General features: G+C 34.0%; 1 protein-coding gene across 4 annotated transcripts in view; it reads left to right on the top strand.

Moving 5' to 3' along the window:
* Positions 1-22,437, top strand: part of LOC111058064 — a 1,079,251-nt gene that overhangs the window by 865,811 nt on the left and 191,003 nt on the right. For all 4 annotated transcript variants that reach the window (XR_005573405.1, XR_005573404.1, XR_005573406.1 and 1 more), the window contains one exon: positions 14,433-14,648. Coding sequence is in view for 1 of the 4 variants with exons in the window: in XM_039443353.1 (XP_039299287.1) it covers positions 14,433-14,648 (216 nt within the window). In the remaining 3 variants the exon portion in view is untranslated. The remainder of the gene's footprint in view (positions 1-14,432; positions 14,649-22,437) is intronic.

Below are 22,437 nucleotides of genomic sequence, written 5' to 3'. Positions count from 1 at the left end.
AAACGTTTTTTAAACTTTCTGTGCTGTGTGGGAATAGTTTCTAAACTAAGCAGTGAAGCCAAAAATATCTGTCAAAACTTGACCCCGATTGCTACGAATTATAAAATCATATGGGAGGCTTTGCTAGCTCGGTACAATGATCCCAGGTCACAAATAAATGCCTATTTGAATAAAATATTCCATTTCAAGGCTCTCAAGTTTGAATCAAAGTCAGGCCTAACTTCTATCCTTGATCGATTTTGTAATTCTGTTACTGCTATAAAAAGATTACATGGTGATGATTTGCCTGACCCAATATTTTTGTATCAAGGTCTGAATCTATTGGATGCTACATCAAGGAGAGCATTTGAATCAGCCTATCGTGATTAGGATTTGCCTGATTATAAGGATTTTGTAGGAAGACATTTGTGGTCGTTATCAGCTGATAAACCTAATTTTGATATTGGAGAAACTGTGAAAAATTCGTCCAATTCTAAGACTTTCACAGTTCAATCATTCGATAAAAATCAAAAATCAAATGACCGTTGTTTGAAGTGCAATTCTGGACCGCATAAGTTGACTGATTGTCGATCGTTCCTGAAATTATCGCCTTGGGAGCGATTCAGTTTTGTGAAGACTAAATCCTATTGTTTCGGATGTTTGCTGAAAAATCACGCTGTGAGTGATTGTCGTAGCTCATTGAATTGCAATCAATGTAATAAACAACACAACTCACTTTTACATTTTGATTTTAGAAAAAATAAATCTGAAGCAAGTGATACAACTGGAAATACTGAAGAACCGATCCTTAGCTGTTGTTCCAGCATGATGAATGGTAATAATCAACCTAAGGAATCTACTGTTTTATTGTCCACTGCTGTAGTCACTGTCGTTCATAGAGGTAGGCTAAGCAGTGTAATTTGCGTTTTATTCTTGACACTGGAAGTCAGCATCATTTTATAACAACTTCAGTTTGTCGTCGTTTGGGTTTGCCTGTTAGTCGTTTACAAGCTTCAGTTACTGGCTTTGGGAGTGGTACAACTGTTGAGCGTGGTCAAACAGCATTTAAGTTTTCATCAAGGACTGAAGAAAATAAGTCGTTTTCAGTTCAGTCACTAGTTGTTGATCATATTATCGATAAATTTCCCTCAAATAAAGAAGATATTTCTCAATTATCTCACTTGAAAACATTGAAACTGGCTGATGATAAATTCCACATACCTGCCAATGTTGATGGTATACTGGGAGCTGAAATAATACCTACTTTTTTGAGACCTGGTCAATTTGAAGAAGGAGTAGGTTCAGTTAAAATTGTACCTAACGTCTTGGGAGCTATTCTGATGGGTCGAGCCCCACTTTCAAAAATTTCTGATTCTAATTCTGAAGACAATAATTGTCTACTAGCTTGTGCATCGTTGGATAGTTTGATCCGTCGGTTCTGTGAACTTGAGGAGTGTCCCAAACTGGGGAGTTTGCCTACTCCAAAAGAAATTGATCGTGAAGACCAGTTTATATCCTCAGTTTGCCGTTTGGACTCTGGTCGTTTTGTTGTTGCCTTACTATTTGTAAATTCACCAGATTGTCTTGGTGACTCGTTTTTTATGGCAAAAAAGAGATTGTTGAATTTGGAAAAACGTCTAGCTTGTTCAGAAGATGACCGAATTTGATATCATGAAATTATGCTTGATTATTTGCGTCAAGGCCACATGTCATTGATAAAAAATCAGAATGATAGACAAGGTTGCTATATACCTCATCATGCTATATTGAAATCTCGTAGCTCTAGCACTCCTGTGAGAATAGTTTTCGATGCTAGCGCAAAAACCAGTAGTGGTTCTTTACTCAATGATATCCTGCATATTGGTCCAAAATTGCAGACTGACATTTTCATATTACTGGTGAATTTCAGATTATTTTCCTACACTTTGGTGGCAGATATTTCAAAAATTTATCGAATGATAATGCATAATGGTTGAAGAGAGTTGTCGGAAATATCAAAGAATATTATGGAGATTTTCGCCAGTTGACCCAATTGAAATCTATGAATTGAATTGTGTAGTGTTTGGCATTACCTCTTCGCCTTATTTGGCACTTCGAACTGTTCGTCAGTTGTTACAGGAGGAAGGTAGGAATTTTCCAGTAGCAGAAAAGCATCTCCCGGTTCATATGTACATGGATGACTTAGTTACTTCTGTTCCATCATTTCAAGAAGCTAGTCAGCTTTATAGTTAGTCCAAAGAATTATTTGGAAAGGGTGGTTTTAAATTGACTAAATAGATGTTAAATTCACAATAATGTGCCACGCTCAACAGTTGTACCACTCCCAAAGCCAGTAACTGAAGCTTGTAAACGACTAACAGGCAAACCCAAACGACGACAAACTGAAGTTGTTATAAAATGATGCTGACTTCCAGTGTCAAGAATAAAACGCAAATTACACTGCTTAGCCTACCTCTATGAACGACAGTGACTACAGCAGTGGACAATAAAACAGTAGATTCCTTAGGTTGATTATTACCATTCATCATGCTGGAACAACAGCTAAGGATCGGTTCTTCAGTATTTCCAGTTGTATCACTTGCTTCAGATTTATTTTTTCTAAAATCAAAATGTAAAAGTGAGTTGTGTTGTTTATTACATTGATTGCAATTCAATGAGCTACGACAATCACTCACAGCGTGATTTTTCAGCAAACATCCGAAACAATAGGATTTAGTCTTCACAAAACTGAATCGCTCCCAAGGCGATAATTTCAGGAACGATCGACAATCAGTCAACTTATGCGGTCCAGAATTGCACTTCAAACAACGGTCATTTGATTTTTGATTTTTATCGAATGATTGAACTGTGAAAGTCTTAGAATTGGACGAATTTTTCACAGTTTCTCCAATATCAAAATTAGGTTTATCAGCTGATAACGACCACAAATGTCTTCCTACAAAATCCTTATAATCAGGCAAATCCTAATCACGATAGGCTGATTCAAATGCTCTCCTTGATGTAGCATCCAATAGATTCAGACCTTGATACAAAAATATGGGTCAGGCAAATCATCACCATGTAATCTTTTTATAGCAGTAACAGAATTACAAAATCGATCAAGGATAGAAGTTAGGCCTGACTTTGATTCAAACTTGAGAGCCTTGAAATGGAATATTTTATTCAAATAGGCATTTATTTGTGACCTGGGATCATTGTACCGAGCTAGCAAAGCCTCCCATATGATTTTATAATTCGTAGCAATCGGGGTCAAGTTTTGACAGATATTTTTGGCTTCACTGCTTAGTTTAGAAACTATTCCCACACAGCACAGAAAGTTTAAAAAACGTTTAATAAATGTTTAAAATGTATAAATCCGATAAACGTTATGAAAACAACGTTCAATAAATGTTAGAAAAGTTTACTAAAATAAACGTTTAGTCTATAAACGTTTAATAAACGTTTAGAATGTATAATGCTGATAAACGTTATGAAAACAACGTTTGATAAACGTTAGAAATGTTTACTAAAAGAAACGATAGAAAGGTTGGTACAGTATGGAATTTTTACAGTACCTACCCAGTTAACACACTAAGTGAAAATCAAACATTTTTTTCAGAAGGTGTCTCCTCCCCCCCTCACCAGTTACGTGTAACTTAATCCCTAAAAATGTCTCAATTTAGGCATTCTAACCAACAATTCTCAAGTAGAATTGAATTTCAAACCCTTTCTATCTTCTTCAAAAATCCAACACACCATTATCGAGATAAAAATAATGATTTGCACCAATTAAGACTGGATTTTTTGTAAGTTTTCCAAAAAAGTTCACTTCAGGATGGTTGTTGATCAATTCGGGTTCAGAATTGCAATTCAAACATTTTTTGTCTCCTGCGAAAATCGTCTACAACGCACTGTAACGTTATAATTGACCTTTTGCGCTAAATCCAGAAGGACTTTGAATAAATTTGCCAAATGTTTAAGTTTCCCAAAAAAGTCAAAAAATTGTATTTCTGATCAATAATTCGGATGCAGAATTGAATTTCAAACACTTTTTGTCTCCTGCAAAAATCGTCTACAACGCACTGTTGATATTATAATAGACCTTTTGCGCTAATTTTAATCCAGATAGGAACTTGGAAATAAATTTGACTGATTTTCAAGTTTCCCAAAAATGTTCGAAAAAGCAGTCTTTTATGACTAATTCAGCTGTAGAAGTGAATTTCCAGCACTTTTTTGGTATGCAAAAATCCCGTCAAACGTGCCGTTGACGGGCTACTGACGTTTAAAATTTTAAATAATTGGTAATTAATGATAAAAAAATTTTGAAAAAAATAAAAAAACATTTCTGTTCATATTATCAACATTGTCCTAGAATCTCAAATAATTCTATCCAAAATTGAATAAGTTATATCATTTTTTCAAATTGGATTTCAGTTTATGCTTGAAAGATTGCCATTCATAAAATAACCCACCAAGACTTTGAAATCATTTTCAAGTTTTCAATTCGAAATATGAGAACCACTTCTATTATATTGATTCCAACAATTTCAAGTGTCAATCACAAGCCACTCATGTGGCTTCACTTAATTATGCTCAATATAATGTAAATTATCCTAAAAAAACGGAATATATGAATTATCCAATATTCAAATATCGCGCAAAATTGTATTCAAGCATGCATAATGAAACTGCTCCACTCAAAGAAATTACCAACGGTAACCTCCCATTTTTAAAGCTGTGAGTGGATGTGATGTGTTCGTCTTGTAATTTTTGTGATCTCTATCCGTTGAATGATTGAAAGGTAAGTTGAACATTTACAAATTATTTATTATATTATGTATTCATGTATATGATACATGAAACAATTTTTACTCATGTAGCCTACTCTTCAGATTGTTACCTTTACCTAGTTTTCTGTGATTGTGTTGGGCAAGCATAAAATTAACCCATGCTGAAAACGTTACCTTGTGGTATAGTCTCTATTATTTATTTGTAAAGTTGAAAAAATAAACCATATTATATTACCATCTTCCATCATATACCGTATCATCTTATTTAATATTTTGAAAACATGAAGGACCCAATATATAACCTATAAGCTTGAGTGTTGATAGGAAATGACAATGAGTAATACGGCAAGGCAGAACATCCAAAAGGATCTCTCTGATCTTTAACTTTACTAAACCAGCCTAACTTGGGCTAAGTTACCAAAAACCTGCCTAGTTGGTTGTTGGTTGTTTTCAAAGTGGGCACATATGTTACTGTATTCTTATTCAATTTCTAACAAGAAAATTCTGAAATTATAATGCAGTACACACTTTTATTGCCAATTAGAAAAGAATAACTAAAATCCATCTTGAGTTACTCACATCACTGAGTTTAGTAATTCAAAGATCTGTGAATTCTTGATTTATAGACTAGGTTAGGTAAGCAGTTCAAACTGATACTCTAAAAACAGAAATTTAGTTTAAACTAAAAAAGCTTAACTTTAAAGCTAAAAACTTTAGCTTAAACTTATACTGTGTAAACGGGCCTTAGTAGTATATCAGTGTTATTCTATGTCATTTGAAATTGATTTATTTTTCTTCACTAGAATCTTCAATGAGTTAAATTGTTCCCACAATCTTCCCCAATTTTTTTACACAGATCAAGTTCTTAGCATGAGTAGGTATATTTATTATACAGAGTAAGTCATATGTATGGGAGCCCTTCAATAAGTTGGAGAATGTTGTAGTTGTAGATATAAAAAGGGTGTTTACTGGCACCACATGGTTTTAAAAAGCCACAAATTTTTGAATTTTGATCAAAAACTTTATTTTTCCACACAATGTGTTCTACAAACTTTGAGAAAATCACAAGTTTCGTGTTTGTAGAACACATTGTGTGAAAAGATAAAGTTTTTGTTCAAAATTTGAAAATTTGTGGCTTCTTAAAACCATGTGGTTCCCAGTGAACACCCTTTTTTGTAAATTTCAGGATTTACAATGTTATTCTACCTTTTGACATGTAACTGAATTCCAGCCCCTCATAAGGGGATGACTTGGGGATTGTAACTCGAATATTTTAAATGTAAACACCCATTGGTGATACATCATTTTAAAGACCTCTTTAAAACAAGAAAGATGACATCAATAGAAATGCTCTATGATACTTTCATCCAAAATGAATTTTCAAAAGGTAGAGTATAGAGTATCCTTAAAGTTACAGTAATATCCACAATAGTCTCCAAGTTACTGAAGGGTTCCCAATACATATGACTCACACTGTATATATTCATATATAATATCCAATCTTAAACTCATCTAAATCACATCTCTACTAACTTCAATCTCACTAAATTTTTCTTCTGGAAAAATATATATAAATTACATGGCAGTTTTCAATTAAAAATTATTGTTTTTCACAGTGGGTTATACATTTTTGTTGTCAGGTGCAGTGTGGAACATCGAGTCTACTTCCAGTGCCCCAAATGAAGAAATCCATATAATAATCCAAAATTGGTTTTGATTCTCCAAAGACCGTGATGGAGGTCGAGAAAAATGGAGAAATGATCCAGCACCCAATCACATGTAACTAGGCCAAGTGCCAATAAGTAAATTTTTAGAGAATCTCAAACATCCATAATCTTTTTTGTAATAATTTTACAATATACAGACTTTTCATGCATGTAATATTCACTTCCTTCATTTCACACTACAGAGAGACTGTATAATAACACTGTGGCCATTTGTTCTCTCAGCATTTTGATTGCTGGCTAGCTTTTTCAAATCCACCATACTTTCACCATAATTTAGCCTTCTCAAACAAATGGCCAAATTGTGATTATAATCTCTTTATTCTATACTAAATAAGCCTCTCTGTTGCATTTAGTTCATGTTCTATACAGATAGTGCTTCTACTAAAACAAAACCAATTTTTACTTCCCTTGCCCTATAAGGGAAGTATTGCTTTCCAAAAAAATTAAGGTACCTCAGTTTTTGAATTTATCTATACGTTTCAAGGTTCCCTGAGTCCAAAAAAGTGGTTTTGGGTATTGGTATGTGTGTATGAGTGTCTGTGTACACGATATCTCATCTCCCAATTAACGAAATGACTTGAAATTTGTAACTTAATGTCTTTACATTATAAGGATCCGACACGAACTATTTCTATCAAATGTAATTCAAGATGGCGACTAAAATGGCAAAAATGTTGTCAAAAACAGGGTTTTCGCGATTTTCTCGTAAACGTCACCAACGATTTTGATTAAATTTATACCCAAAATAGACATTGTTAAGCTCTATCAACAGCCACAAGTCCCATATCTGTGAAAATTTCAGGAGTTCCGCCACATCTATGCAAAGTTTGATTTCAGATTCTCAATTATCAGGCTTCAGATACAATTATTTGAAAAAAAAATTCAAGTGGAAAAGATTGAGCATAACATTTTCACATAACATTGAAAATAAGCTCAAAATTCGAGAAAATTTTATTATTCAATTGCAAACTGTTGGCAACAGTTGATTCTATATTTATCATATACTATGAAGAGATAGCAGACATCATGTGTCTCCAGCGTTATTGTCCTATCACCAGCTGGCTCAGATCTTTGAATAGTGGACTTGAGATGCGCGTGGACACTACTGTCTGGTTATCATTTTTCATAACGGCAATGAAAGTTGTGTGAGTGCGCCACTCCAGATTTTTTGAAATGTCAATACTGTATCTATTGCAATTTTTATTGGTATTCCAATTACCCTCAACATTTTTGTTTGAATGTATACATAACTTTTGTATATTCAGTTTTTAAAATTAAAATGTGGTTAGATGTAGTGTGATAAGCAGTTTATAAAAGTGTTTTACTGTAACATCGTAATGGAAAAATATTTATTTTGTATTTCATAATTTCATTATTTCTTCAAGTTTTTCTTATTTTAGCTATTTAAACATGAATTTGCTATTTTGGAAAAGAAGCATCGAGAAACGAATTTGAAAATACAGTGACCTTTAGAATAACAACACAAATCTAAATCCGTTTGAATTTTGTTCAAATTCCTAATAGTTTTGCAATAAACTGAGTCGTTAAATTGCAAATTTGAACCAAAAATGAACCGTTACATTGCCAACCTAGTTCGAGGGTTATTCTCCAGAGAGCTCTACTGTTGAAACGTAACCCCCACCACCTACTACTTACATACTAAGACTGCCCAGCAGTGTATCAATGAATGAATTGAATGAATGACCACAAGAAAGAGTGGGAATGGGAGGGGAATAGATGAGAAGTCTGTTACACTCTCTCTGTCTCTCAATTCCAGCTAGCTTTTGCCATATCCATGCCATGTGTGACTTATTAGTTCGTTGAAACGTGACAGTGACAGTTCATCCAGTCATTTGTGATAAGTTACTATGGGTTTTCATTTATAGAAACGTTTTGCCTTGTTTATTCTAGACAATCCTTGTTAGTGAATAATACTTTTTCTATTCTATTCCTATTGACTTCGAATTACGTGAAATGTTATAAAAATGTTGAAGTGCATGCGACCAAATTATTTATCATAAAAAATGGACGAAACGCCGAAGCCTCATCAAAGTCGCCGACGCTTTAGACACAAAAGTGGACGCAGATTGAAACTTAGCGCGAAACCGCTTAAACGAAGAGGAACAGCGTTAATTCAATACTGGGCTTCCAAAAGGTAAGCTAATATTTGATACACATCCATAATTTCCTTCATCAAGAACCATAACAATCAATATATCTCCATTTGTAATTTGAGTAATAAAGCTTCAATTCTCAATCGAATATACAATTATACATGTCAACGTTTTTAGAAATATTGAACAGTTTCACGATTCTATGCTATGAAAGCTCAGGGAACTTGGAAAACACCCATTCAAAAAATGTCAATTGTCAATTATGAATAGTGTAATCGGCAGACCTATTTTACACTAATTTTACTGCATTTTCCATAATATATTTTCACTATTTTTTGAATGGGAAATTCGTCATTGCCACCTATGAATAGTCCTATTGATCTTGTTTTTTTTTTTTTGTAATTCCAGGGGCAGAGGCAGAAGTGAAGCTCAGACCGAAGAGTATAATGACTCCGAAAATTCTACGATAAATACGTAAGTTACCAAATTATTTTTCTGATGTAGATATTCTGTTTCACGTATTTGTTATCAATGTCAAACTATCATAGATTGAAGAAAGCTCAGGTGTATTCAGGATTTACAAATAATATTAAATGTTTTAAAAATAGATTCTTTTTTGCAAATCATAACTGTTATGTTCAATGGACTTTGGTGGTACAGTTTTCTTAGATCCACTATTATTGAATAATTATATGTTTTCATTTCCATTCCGGAACACAGTACTTTCAAGTATGGAATACTGTAATAAGCATTTATGACCGTGAATAACAGTGTCTTTATCTTCTTATTTCCAGGGCCTCTGACGCAGATTTCGTCGCTGAAGAAAGCAATGTCAGTGACACTTGTCCAGAAAACAAAGACGTTTACGACACTCATACAGAAATAATGTAAGTAGAAATCACTGTATTTTTTATTTGAGATTTGTTAGAAAAATATAATTTCTATTTTCCAGTAAAACTGTAAAAGTTTCAGGGATTTCTTTCTAAATATTTTTTGAAATGAAAAGTAAGAAGATTTCCTTTAATAAAAAAAATCAAGTTCGCAAAAACACGCATAAGAGAAAGTGATAGGTCATCAGAAATAAATCATTGGATAGGTCATCATTGGAAAATAAATCCTCACAATGATAAATTGATAGAAAGCAACTACTTCCAATCTGGTGTGGCATAAACGTTATTTTTTATTGAATGAAGGGTGAATTCCTGCAATAGATATTCCATTCTAGAGCTTGTTAGACGACCTATATGTTTTATTCACCAATAATTTATTGACAATTTGTTTTTTCTTGTTTTTCAGTGCAGAAGAAAGAAAAAGAACAGAAAGCAGCATCACCAAATTAGAAGGTAGACGAATAGTGGACATCAATTCGTTTATTGTGCAAATTCAACAAATCGATGACTACTTACCATTTCATTGCGGTTTTAAAGATATGGTAGTAGTGAAAGAACAAAATGTAGTTCGCGAACTATTGTATGGGGGCGGTAAAAATTGTTCAGCAATGGAGTATGGGAGGATGAACGAGGAGGCTGCTCTAAAAAAAGTTAGTGAGATAGCTGGACAAAAAATTTTGAAATGTGGGCTATTCATTGATGCCGATTTTCCATTTCTGGCAGCATCGCCGGATGGATTATTAGAAGATGGGCATGGTATTGTGGAGGTCAAATGCCCTCAGACAATAAAGGACCTACTCCCAAGGGAAGCAGCAAAGTTGAAAATATTGAAATTTTGCAAAATTGAAGATACAAATATCGAATTGAACACAAACCATAACTACTACTATCAAATACAGGGACAACTCCACATTACGAAACGTCAGTACTGCTTATTTTGTATATGGTCGCCAAAGGGGACAGAAGTTGTTACTGTATACAAAGATGAGCAGTTCTGGAGTTCGAAGATTCTTGAACAAGTGAAAAAATTTTATATGGACCGTGTATTGCCGGAACTTGTTGATCCTCGACACACGCGTTCAATGCCAATTCAAAATCCAGATTGGATTATTGAGGCGCAAGAAGCACGTAAGAAGAAATAATGATGACACAAACATAACTGGAAAATAAAAACAAATATTGTCACATACCACTTATTTATTATTAAAACTTACATTGAAGTATTATTAAAGTAATACTTTATTAAAGTAAACTTACATTAAAGTAATGTACCTAGGTTTCATAATGGCCTAGGCTTACATTACTTTAATGTAAGTTTTAATAATAAATAAGTGGTATGTGCCAATATTTGTTTTTATTTTCCATTATGGAGAAATACCACAACATCTCCTCAAACACAATCAATTATACAAACATAACTATTCTTCCTTTTCTCCTTTTATAGTAGTAGTTATGGTTTGTGTTCAATTCTATATTTGTGTCTTCAATTTTGCAAAATTTCAATATTTTCATTTTTAACAAAATCATTTTTCATTGTTCATTGCACCGGTAAGGGCATTTGTGCAGAGAGAAAAAGAGAAAGAAACGAGTGAGAGCGAGGAGGAGAATGAGAAGATTTAGAACGGAAAGAGTGAGGAGAAGTGGATGGAAAAGAGGGAGAAGAAGAATAAGGGGAAAAGAAGGAGGAAAAGGTGAAGGAGAAATGAGAAAAAGATTAAAAAGAAGGAGGAGAAGGTGAAGAAGGAGGAATAGGAGAAGAAAGAGGAGAAGGTGAAGAAGGAGAACAAGAAGAAGGAGAACAAGAAGTAAGGCTTATTATTTCTCAAAATTCACGTAATATTGTTTGAAGACCATCAAAATATTTTATCGTCTTATCTGTCTCAACTTCCGCTGAAATATATATTTAAAATACATAGAAATATATTTTCAATTACTTCTTTTATATTATTTTTTTATTATTAATAATACTTTTGTAGATTAATTTTTCCATTTTAAAACAAGTAATGAGTTTGTACTTCTCGCACACATTTTGTGTTTGAGAACACTCACGGAGAAAAATTTTCTTCTGATTTTGATAAATTTGAAGTTGTAGGGTATAATAGTAGCTTCAGTTTCTAGTGTAATAGTAGTTCTAGTAACAGTATAGTGTATATTTATGTGATATTGAATTCCTGGGCTGACTACCTTTAGGATATAATTCAATTATCTTCTGACTTATTGTAGTTTATCAATGTAAATTAATAATTAATCCTATTCTATAAAACTAATTTACATTATCTAGCATGTTTACTTGAAGCTACACAATTTTTCCAACAAATCCGTCTAAATTGATTAAAAAATAGCTGGTGAATGCAGCACTTCTAGAGGCTTTAATGTTCCAAGAAAATGTTTAACTGTTATTTTTATTCTTTTTTCTATTTATTTTATTTATATATTTTCAATTTTATTTATTTATCCATCACTATAATCTTTTTTGTTCTAATCTTTTCCATACTGTATTCATCTTCTTCAAAAGAACAATTTCATTCTTCCCAAACAGGTTCTGTAACCTATGGGTTATTTCCAATTATTTCATTTTATTTGTATATTTATTTATTATTGATTTATTGTTAATGCAAGTTTGATTTATTGTAAACTGTAGCCTATGTATATTGCTATAATGCTAAAAATTCGATTTAGATTTGACTTGAATTGTACAATTGATTGTAGATTACAAAACTAATAATTTTTTCAATGTATTATTTTACGGAAATAAATTTTATTTGAATTTGAATTTGTTTTTTTTTCAATTCAGAACCTGACAAGAACTTAGCTTATTTTTAAATTAACAAATGCCTGTTATGAAAGATTTTTCGTTACTCGCTCATTTACAAGGCCAAGAGTCATCAATATAAATAATTATTTTTGTATAACAGATTTATACATACTGTATAACAGTTATAGGCCTACTGATATAATAGAGAATCTAGCAATGATTTTGTTCAAATTGGTGTGAAATAGGTTGGAATGTTGCATTTCAAGATACGAGCAGCACTCATGAGAATAGCTTTGTCCCTTTTCTAGCATTCAATAACGTAGTAGCCAAATATACTTTGTCGTGTCTTGGTTGGAACGTGACTCATTGTTCCAGAACCAGAAATCATGAATGGAGACAGAGGTTTTTGTCATTTCTTTCTCCCTCCTTTTTGTTGCTCACTTGTAGCAATGGTCAATTGGTGGGGGAGACACTTCTAGACTTCCAATATGTCTTTACTCCTCCAAACGAACTCTCTCCAGCGCTGAATCTGTCATAGTGGGAAGTGGCGGAACTAAAATACAAAATTTCAGAGGTGTACAGTAGAATCTTAAGGTATTACGTGTTTTTAACTTTATTTCAACGTTTCTGTGCTACCTGGGAAAGAATCGAATGCTTAACTAAACGTTGATATAATGTTTATCAAAACGTTGATATAACGTTTATTGAAAGTTGATTATAATGTTCATCAAAACATTGATATAACGTTTATTGAAATGTTGACTGTAATGTTGATCAAAACGTTGATATAATGTTTATCAAAACGTTGATATAATGTTTATCAAAACGTTGATATAATGTTTATCAAAACGTTGATATAACGTTTATTGAAAGTTGACTATAATGTTCATCAAAACGTTGATATAACGTTTATCGAAATGTTGAATACAACGTTTAAATAAATGTTTATTAGTGATTAGTGATTATAGTTATTAGTGATTGCAGTATTGAATAGTGAACTCAAAGACTGCCTTTGCATCTCTCATATGTCTTCCCATACAGTTTTTATATAATGAATAGCCCCATTTCAATGTGCTCAACATGATAGTTCCTTATGTCTTTGCTATGAAATTGAACATCGGAAAGTTGAAAAATTTAGGGGGCCCTGAGTAACACCAAAAACTGAGACGCTGAACAAAAAAGTTCCCTTGCACTTTGCCGAGAAATGTGTGGTTCAAAAGTTGAAAATATTGGGGGGGTCCGGGAGCCCCCCAAAATGAAAAATTCTCAGATATCATAATTATTCCTATGGTTTCAATCACTTGTCAATCGAATCCAACAGAGCACCAACCACCACAATAACTACCCTTGTCAGGAGGTTTTCAGACGCTCCGGCTTTAGTATATATATAATTCAATTTGTCATCCTCTCTTCCTATTTGAACCCATCAATCTTTTATATTTTTTGGTTGTGCTGGTTGGGGAAGCTTCTATGAATTTATTATAAAATGAACGAAAAAAAGTGTTAAATGCACTATTACTTGATTCATACAGTCATCCCATCGATCAGAATTCAAGAGCTGGAGGAATAGGCATATTTTATCATCTGATACTATTCGTTTTGTAATGAAGAAAGAGTTGGATTCATGAGAAATCTTTTTAAATCCAATTCCAATAGCCATGTGGTTGGGGATACCCAGCTCATGCAACGTACTTGTTATCAAATTGTGATTAACGTTAGTGATAAAATTATCAATAAAAGTTCCAGTAAATGGGGTGATTCTCGTCGGCTTATCGATTACTGTGTTGAGTTGATGAGATCCTCAAGAGAGATTGGATCGGATCGGAGAATTGGGCTCAACATGGAACAAAATGGGAGTAGTACTCATTATGAGATTTATTTTCTTGAATATTATAGTTTGGATAATTAGAAACACTCTAGTGGTAGAATTAATGCGATATCTTCCACTATAATTTAATAGCAATTGATAAAAAAAAATTTGATTATGGCCGTCTCTTGACTTCTTCAATAATGATAGGTTTTTTATGATAATGTTTGTTGTTTTCATCACCAATACTCTTATTCAGCTTGTTCGTTCTAACAAAGAGATCATTTGCAAGTATTTTCTAATGAAGTTATCAGTAGCTCAGGATCATTCTTGGAAATACTATTTTCATTATTTCCATGTGGCTAATATTGCGATATATCTATTCTTTCAGGTGCATTTCGGTCGTATTGTGCAGCACCAGAAGGGTCAATTGGAGCAGGCAGTAGCTGACCGCGCTGCTATCTCTGAGCAGCAGCAGCATCCGATTGGTCAAATCCACAGCATTCGCTCACAGCTGATGCACAAACGCACACCCCGCTACCCCTTCATCATCGACTACTACGACGATCTACAGGATGAGGAAGATATTGATGATGAAATCGATCCGGTAAGATTCCAAACATTCTATCATTACAGTAGGCTCACAAACTCGTTCTTAAAAACCGAATCGGTCTGTATTGTCTGCGGTCATCACAAAACATTTCACGTAAAATTATATCCATGTCGAGCCTCAGTAATAGCTCAAGAGCATTGTAATTGAAATATAGCATTGCAATAGATTTGAAATGGAAATGAAAATATGAGAGTAATTTGAGGTTTGCTTTGAACATATTTTGAAAATCCCCTCACCAGCCTTTCCAATAGCGTATAGGTTCTACGTTATTACTGTAGGATATGAGATTGTAGCGATGATAATAATTCTATTTTGACGTATGATGTTATGATCATATGGAAGTAATCATGTGAATAATTCAAAAAGCAACATCGTTAATTAAATAAATAAACAAGTTAGTTTTTACGAGAAAAGCTCAATGTATAGATCAAGAAAATGTAAAATGTGAATGTGTGAAACTGATGAAAGTTCTTGATTTGTAACGGGACATTGATTTACAGAATGATATCCTACATTACATAAGCTTAATCTGTTCTTAGAAGTTGGAGGTAAACAATAGAGAATATGATATAATGTAGATCTACTATCCAAATTTTGAGTATACTTGAGTATACATGATACATTGATTGATTTATGAATCATCAAAGACAATACTGCAGTATATTAAAACAATATTGAAGACTGCAGTAGCTGGGATTTCAGTAATTCACAGGAGAAGAAACATTTGCCAGGCAGACAAAACATGAGACGAATTTCTAGCATTAATGAAATAAATGCCAACAACCAAATATCAACAATTTTTTGAAAATCTATTAGTTATCTAGCATAACTAATCATAACCAGTCATAATAAGCCGTGCTAATAGTGAAGTTGTGTTTCTTTTCTGACTCAAAATTTTGTAAAATTACTCAAAAATTTCCAATTTGTAGAGTTTTGAGTGAAATATTTTTGTTTGTAATCAGTTTTTAAATATCAAAATTCAAAATTTTCAGTTTAGTCATTAGTTTTGTAGTGGAAATTGGACTTTTTGAAGTGAAAGTGAAATCTTAACCTTATTCTTTTTTGAAACTTTTATTTGTAAAAATTTGGGAGAAGCCAGTTTTGGGCTTTGCCTGTTGTCTTCTCCCAATCATATTATATTTATCATAATTATGATCTGTAATTACCAATGAAATAAATAAATAAATAAATAAATAACGAGACTGGAGCAGTTTTTCAGAAGCTCCCCAGCCAATCTGGTACAGTCAACTGTTCACCTTCTTCCCAAACACTGCTGAAAGTAAACGCCCCTGCATCACTAATCATTCCTGGCACATTTCTGTACAAAATATGGACCAGGTATGAGGGATTTGTCAGTTCAGAGCCATGAGTAAGCTGAAGTATCTCAAAGTTGCATTTGGATCTGTGAGGAGTTGAGTAGCTGTGGTTAACTATTTCTCCTGAAAGCTCTGTTTTGTATTTTTTGATGTGGATCAACAAAGATTAAATGAATAGCTGTCAAACATTCAGAACAGGAAACTCAGTAAACAATTGTATTGATGGGTATCTAAAGTCCTTTCTTGAAATTGTTTTTGTTTCATGTCAATGCTGCATTGGACTACATAAGCTTAACAAATTGAAAAATGTTGTTTAATAATTATTGCCTTGGAGCTCCCCAATTCTTCTCAATATTTTTCTCCTTGATTCTTGACTAGTAATCAATCCTTCAGTCTCTCCCACCTTCTGCGACGCTTCCCATCAGAAATCACCATCGCTCGTCGTCAGGTATGTTCCTGCTGTCGTAGCCTTGTTGTTTTCAGCTTCTGATAGTTTCCAGACTTAGCCTTCATGTCCTCTATGGAAATTTGGAGCTAATTTATATCATCTTCAATTTTCATTCCACCGGTGCTGAGATTATTGGTGGATTGAAAAAATTACTATTTGTTTGGAAATCCTGGAAGAATCAGTTATCAAAAGATGTCCAAGGAAAGATATTCTCTTCTTCCACAACTGGTCAACCAATGGCTCTGAGACTCTATACACTTCTACCTTTGAAATAGGTTTCCAGAATCCATCGCAGAAACATCTCTTGTTCAAAAATTTCCTGATGATGTTACATTCCATTTTCGAGATTTTACACTCTGAATTGATTTTGTCGAGACCGAAAATTTTTTCAACACCATAAGCGATTTCTGAAAGGGCAAATGTTCGAGAATGATAATGTATAAAGAACTAGAAGAGTAGTTGAAAATTTATCTAGATACCCCAGAGTGTATAACCCTTTTTTTCAAAAATCCTTTGTCTTTTTGGGGCCAAAATTTTCCAACTATCTACCTGATTATATAAGAAATATTGAGAACAAAATACTTTTGAAAAAACAAATATCAAAATGGCTTACTGGATGTCTGCCTGAAACTATTGAGAGTTATTTTTCTGTAATTATCTGATTCCCATTCTATTATAATACTTATTTTACCTTTTTTGCACATACCAACTTGAAAGAGAAAGATGTGTGAATGTAGCATTAAAAACTTTTTTTCACTGACCTCCTACTTGCATACAAATTGTAAATAATTTAGCAAGTAGTATTTTTATTTTGACAGAAACTAACTGTATTGAAGTTTATATCTCTATTTCACTGGGTTGTGTTTTTTTGTCAAAATAAAAAACGATTTGATTTGATTTGATTTATCGAGAGGCACTTCTTTTTATAAACAAGTTGTGTTTGTTCCGCGGATTTTGAGAGTTTCTTTAATCTATCTGTTCAGGCTATTTTCTCATAGCTATTTATTGTGATGTGTTCGCCCAAATATCTGAAACTGTAAACGAGCTCAATATAAATATCATGGTCACAAATTCTAACTTTAAAAATGAGGAGAGGATTAATAACTAAAATCTTTGTTTCTGGGTAAGAGATCTTGAGGCAGGCTTACCGGCGATTTCTCTAAGATAACTAATTTGTTTTCGTACTTCTGCAAGGCTATTCTCGAAAAACAAGAATATCCGCAGAACCAAGACAATTAAGTTTGGCATGCTTCCCAATAAAAATATTTTCCAGGTTCGATTTTTCCCATTCACGCATAATAAATTCTAGAGCGCAATTGAACAGAGGAAGTCACCTTGTCACAGTCCTGTTTTCATTGGAAAAGGATATGAAATTCCCTGTTTGAATTTTACCCGTGAAATTCTATTTATAATAGATCTTTGGCTGACTGCAAGAGGCTCCCCAAGCTAGAATTCCATATTGCATGATAGATTGAACTTGGGCAACTACTTTGCACTAATCCAAGCTCAGAACATTACCCAGCTCTGAGAATGCATGACGTAACTTCCTGAGCCTATTCTTAGGGAACTGAACATGTGTTTCCCAACTCAACTTAAGACTCCACGACAACGCCCAGGTATTTGTGATTATATAATGTGCTCAATTATATTACAATTACATACAACATACCAGGGATTATCATAAGAATGCATCTTTAGTGTTAGTGAGCCTGGTTCAGCTTGATCCCTTGTAACTATTGGAATAAACGTCGTCTTTATCACATTCACTGTCAGGCCAATGAATTGCAACCAGAGGAGTTTATTGACAAAGCATATTATACAAGATAGTAAACCCAGCTGTTACATCAGCTTCACTATCCCTATCATTATAATTTGTTGATTTTACAAAAATAAACAGTTCAGCCTTAGAACCATAACGAACCACATTACTTAACTGGTGCCAAAACCCTATTTCTTAAATTTGTTTGCTCCTGTTTGAATTTATTTCTTTTTGTTCAACTTTGTTTCTATTTGTTTGGTTTTTGGCTTCGTTACTTCCTTTTACCATGGCTGATGATGAAACTCTTCAATTAGCCTTCATGAATGTGCGATGTTTAATGGACATGGTCAATTGAATTCATCAATTCACAGGTCAGGTAAATGAACTTTCTTTGTTCCTGGAACGGATGGATTCTGTACATTCACAAATAATACAAAATAATTTTGATGATTTGACAACGAATAATTTACACTCTTACTTTCTTTCGAGAATCGATACCTCAGTGTTGATGGAAATAGGAGTTTCATTCATGTCCACTTGGGAAGATGTAAAAAAGGCGTTGAAAGAGCGGTATTCTGGTGCTCGGACTCCAGTAGCAGCAAGTATGTTGAAACTGTTACAATTAAGTTCGGACTCAGGAGAATCAATTTTTGATTTCACCAAACGTATGGCACAATCATTAAAACGACTCAAATCAAAGGTTTTAGACTCTTCTCCGAACAATGATGAAGGAATTTTGAGGAACAGAGTCTATGATGGAATAGCAATGGAAGCCTTGACAAACAATCTTTCAACCCAATTGCAAACTGCAATAAAGATTACAAAGCCGAAAAGTTTTGAAGAAGCAGTTGCTTTGATCAGAGACGAAACGACAGACGGAGAGGAAGAACAGCCAACTTCTTGTTGGCAAATAATCAACAGGCGGAGATCAAGTTTTCCAATATAGTCATCCAATAAGGAAAGAATTCCCAGAACTACTTTTCGTAATCAACGGTCTGATGGCATGCAAATGAGACACAGGCCTACAGAAAAGCCCTTTCTAAGTAAAGAAGGAAAATTCAGGCCAGATTTCAGGCCAGGCTAGAAATATATGAAAAATTTGGACAGACCTAAATGCTGGGAGTGCAGTGAAGAAGGGCATTTTGCCAGAAACTGTCCATATATCTATCGGCGAGAACATGAACAAATGACTCATCATGGAAAAAATGTTGGACCCAGAAGGATAAATGTGAACACTGTGGAAGAGTAGAACACAGACCAAGAAAACTTTCTGACCCCGAATCGGAAGGAGAACATTCCTCTCACTCATCAGAAAGTGGAAATAGTAGTACATCCAACAATCCAACAACAAAGTTCAATTCCAACAAGCAATCGTATTTATATGGGTTACTATATGTATTTGTATGGGTTAGTATATGGTATTATACTAGACAGGATGATACAGATGAGATGTTGACCAAGGAAAGAACACAGCTAGCATCCTACATACTACACAAGTACAACGACACTGTTTATAAAGAGGGAGAAATCTTAACTACTACTGGAAGAGTTCATCATTCAATTCAACTAAAATCATCAAAACCTATATTTGTAAGGTCTAGAAGATATCCGCATTCAATGGAAAAAATTATCAAAGAACATATTGGAGACATGCTCAAACAGGGTATCATTAGAGAGTCAATATCTCCATTTTGTCCATTATGGGTTGTTCCTAATAAGACTGCCCCGTGAGAACTACCAGATTACAGAGTTGTTGTAGATTTTAGACTCAATGTGTGACAACTCAGAGTGAGTCAGAAAACTATCCCCTTCCACGTTTGGAAGATATGGTTGACAGGATGAGGGGAGCGCAGGTTTTCAGCACTTTGGACTTAAAATCTGGTTGCCATCAGATCAAAATGAACCCAAATGATATCGAGAAAACAGCATTCAGTTTTGAAAGAGGACATTACGAGTTGACAAGAATGCCATTTGGTTTAAAAAATGCTGCATCTCATTTTCAAAGTCTTATGAATGAATTCTTGGAAAACATAGATGAGCAAGCAATCCAAATTTACATGGATGATATTGTGGTATTGAGTAACAACCTTCATGATCATAAACAACATCTTACACAACTGTTTGAAAGAATGAAGTGATTTGGACTCGAGGTCTCAAGAGAAAAAAAACTAACTTATGTCAACCAGAAGTGAAGTTCATGGGACATGTAATTTCAGCTAGTGGAATTCGACCAGATAATAATAAAATAAGTGCCATACTGGGAATTCCTATGCCCAAGAATATTAAGGAGATTAAAACATTCTCAGGAATGGTAGGCTACTACCGAAAATTCATTAATAATTTTACACAGATGACAGAGCCACTGACAAATTTATTAAGGAAGGGAGTGCGGTTCAATATGTCGTCTGATGTTATACACGCAATACAACAATGTGAGAGAGCAATTTGCTCTACACCGGTTGCCCAGTTTGTAAACCTTGAGCAACCCTTGACGTTAACAACCGATGCTAGTGGGGAAGCAATAAGGGGGGGGGTGAGGATGATGCACGTGCTGCATTTGCAAGTAGTTGCACTGTCACCCGGCCACAGAGAGACGTTATAGCACCATTGAAAGAGAGCTGTTAGCAGTTGTATGGTGTAGAGACAACTTGAGGCCATACCTCTATTCAGCTTACAACCCCTAATATGCCGCCATTTAATGCAAATTAAGCAAATTGAACGAAACCTCTGCACAAATCTCAAAATGGAAACAAAAATTAGCTGTCTACAATTTTAAAATCAGACACATAAAAGGAACCGACAATTCTGTTGCAGAATGCCTATCAGGAAATATTAATCCATTATCTGTCAATTCAATGGAAGAGAGCAATGAATACTTGACAATTGAACCAAATGAGATTGAAGTAATAAGTGACATCATCAATGATAAAAGGAACCAAGAAGTCCTGTTAAAGAAACAAGATGGGATGATTGAGACTAACATTCATAGGTATTGGCCTATCAGAATTACAACTATTATTATCCCTCCTCAAACTGATTCAGATGGTGACTTTATGAATACAATTCGAGAAATAACAGTCATGAGTAAAATCTATTATATTCATTCGGACGATCAACTATTAAAGGATAAGATTAAAAGACTCTATAAAAGTAAAGAACGGGATGAGAAAATAAAATTCTTCATGTGTAATAAAAAGGTGGAAACAATAGAAGATAGGATACAACAAGATAATATAATCAAACAGTATCATGTTGGGAGAACTAATCATCGAGGAGTTTAAGGGACTGTTCAACATCTCAAACGACAGTATTATTGGCTCAATATTTGAAAAACTGTGAATAATGCTTCAAGTGCATGCGAAACTTGTGAAAAAGTTAAATATGATAGAGCCCCTTACAAGACACCTCTACAGTTAACACCTACACCTGAACGACCCTTCCATACAATGGAAGTCGATGTTTTCCATTGCAACAAAGAAAAATATTTAACTACAATTGATCGGTTCACTAAATTTGCCACCGCTTGGCCTCTTGAAAACAAGACAGCTGAATGCCTATTAGTGAATCTGATAAGACTTTTGGGGTTATACCAAAGTCCACAGGAGTTAATTATGGACCGAGGGAAAGAGTTTTGTAATGGCAAGTGAAGGCAGCATTATAAGAGTTTGGAATCGCAAGTCATTTTAAAACAACAGGACATCCAAGATCCCACGGCACGATTGAGAGATTACATAATACTTCAACAGAACACCTTCATCTCTTAGAGGCTGATAAATCAATAACTGGAAAGAAAGAAGCTATGGCGAGGGCAATATTTGCTTACAACAATAACATTCATTCAACAACAAGTCTCTGGAATTAATTCATCAGCATGAGATACACAAACCAATTTTGGAAAAGATGTGTGAAGAGAAGAAGAATAGAATCGTACGGCATAATTTGGAAACCGAACAAGTGGACGAAAAGATTGAAGTTGGTGATATAGTCTTCAAAAAGAACCATTATAAACGGACTAAAGTGGATCACCGTTTTATAAGACCTTTTATTGTTCATGAACTTCTCTCAAGGAATCAATTGAAGCTTGGAAAATTGCAAGGAATTACAAAACGTTCTGAGATAGCACATGTTCATGAGATAAGAAGAAACAAGAGGCGATCGCCAGATTGCCAAACGAACTAACATAGGCTTGTTTTCATTGTTAGTTTGGTTTTCATGGTTTGCAGGGATAGTGATGACTGGGGAGGGGCAGATAGTAAACCT

This window comes from Nilaparvata lugens, chromosome X, assembly GCF_014356525.2.
Source record: "Nilaparvata lugens isolate BPH chromosome X, ASM1435652v1, whole genome shotgun sequence".
Taxonomy (NCBI): domain Eukaryota; kingdom Metazoa; phylum Arthropoda; class Insecta; order Hemiptera; family Delphacidae; genus Nilaparvata; species Nilaparvata lugens.
The sequence above is the reverse complement of the archived record's forward strand: the minus strand, read 5'-3'. Positions and strand labels throughout refer to the sequence as shown.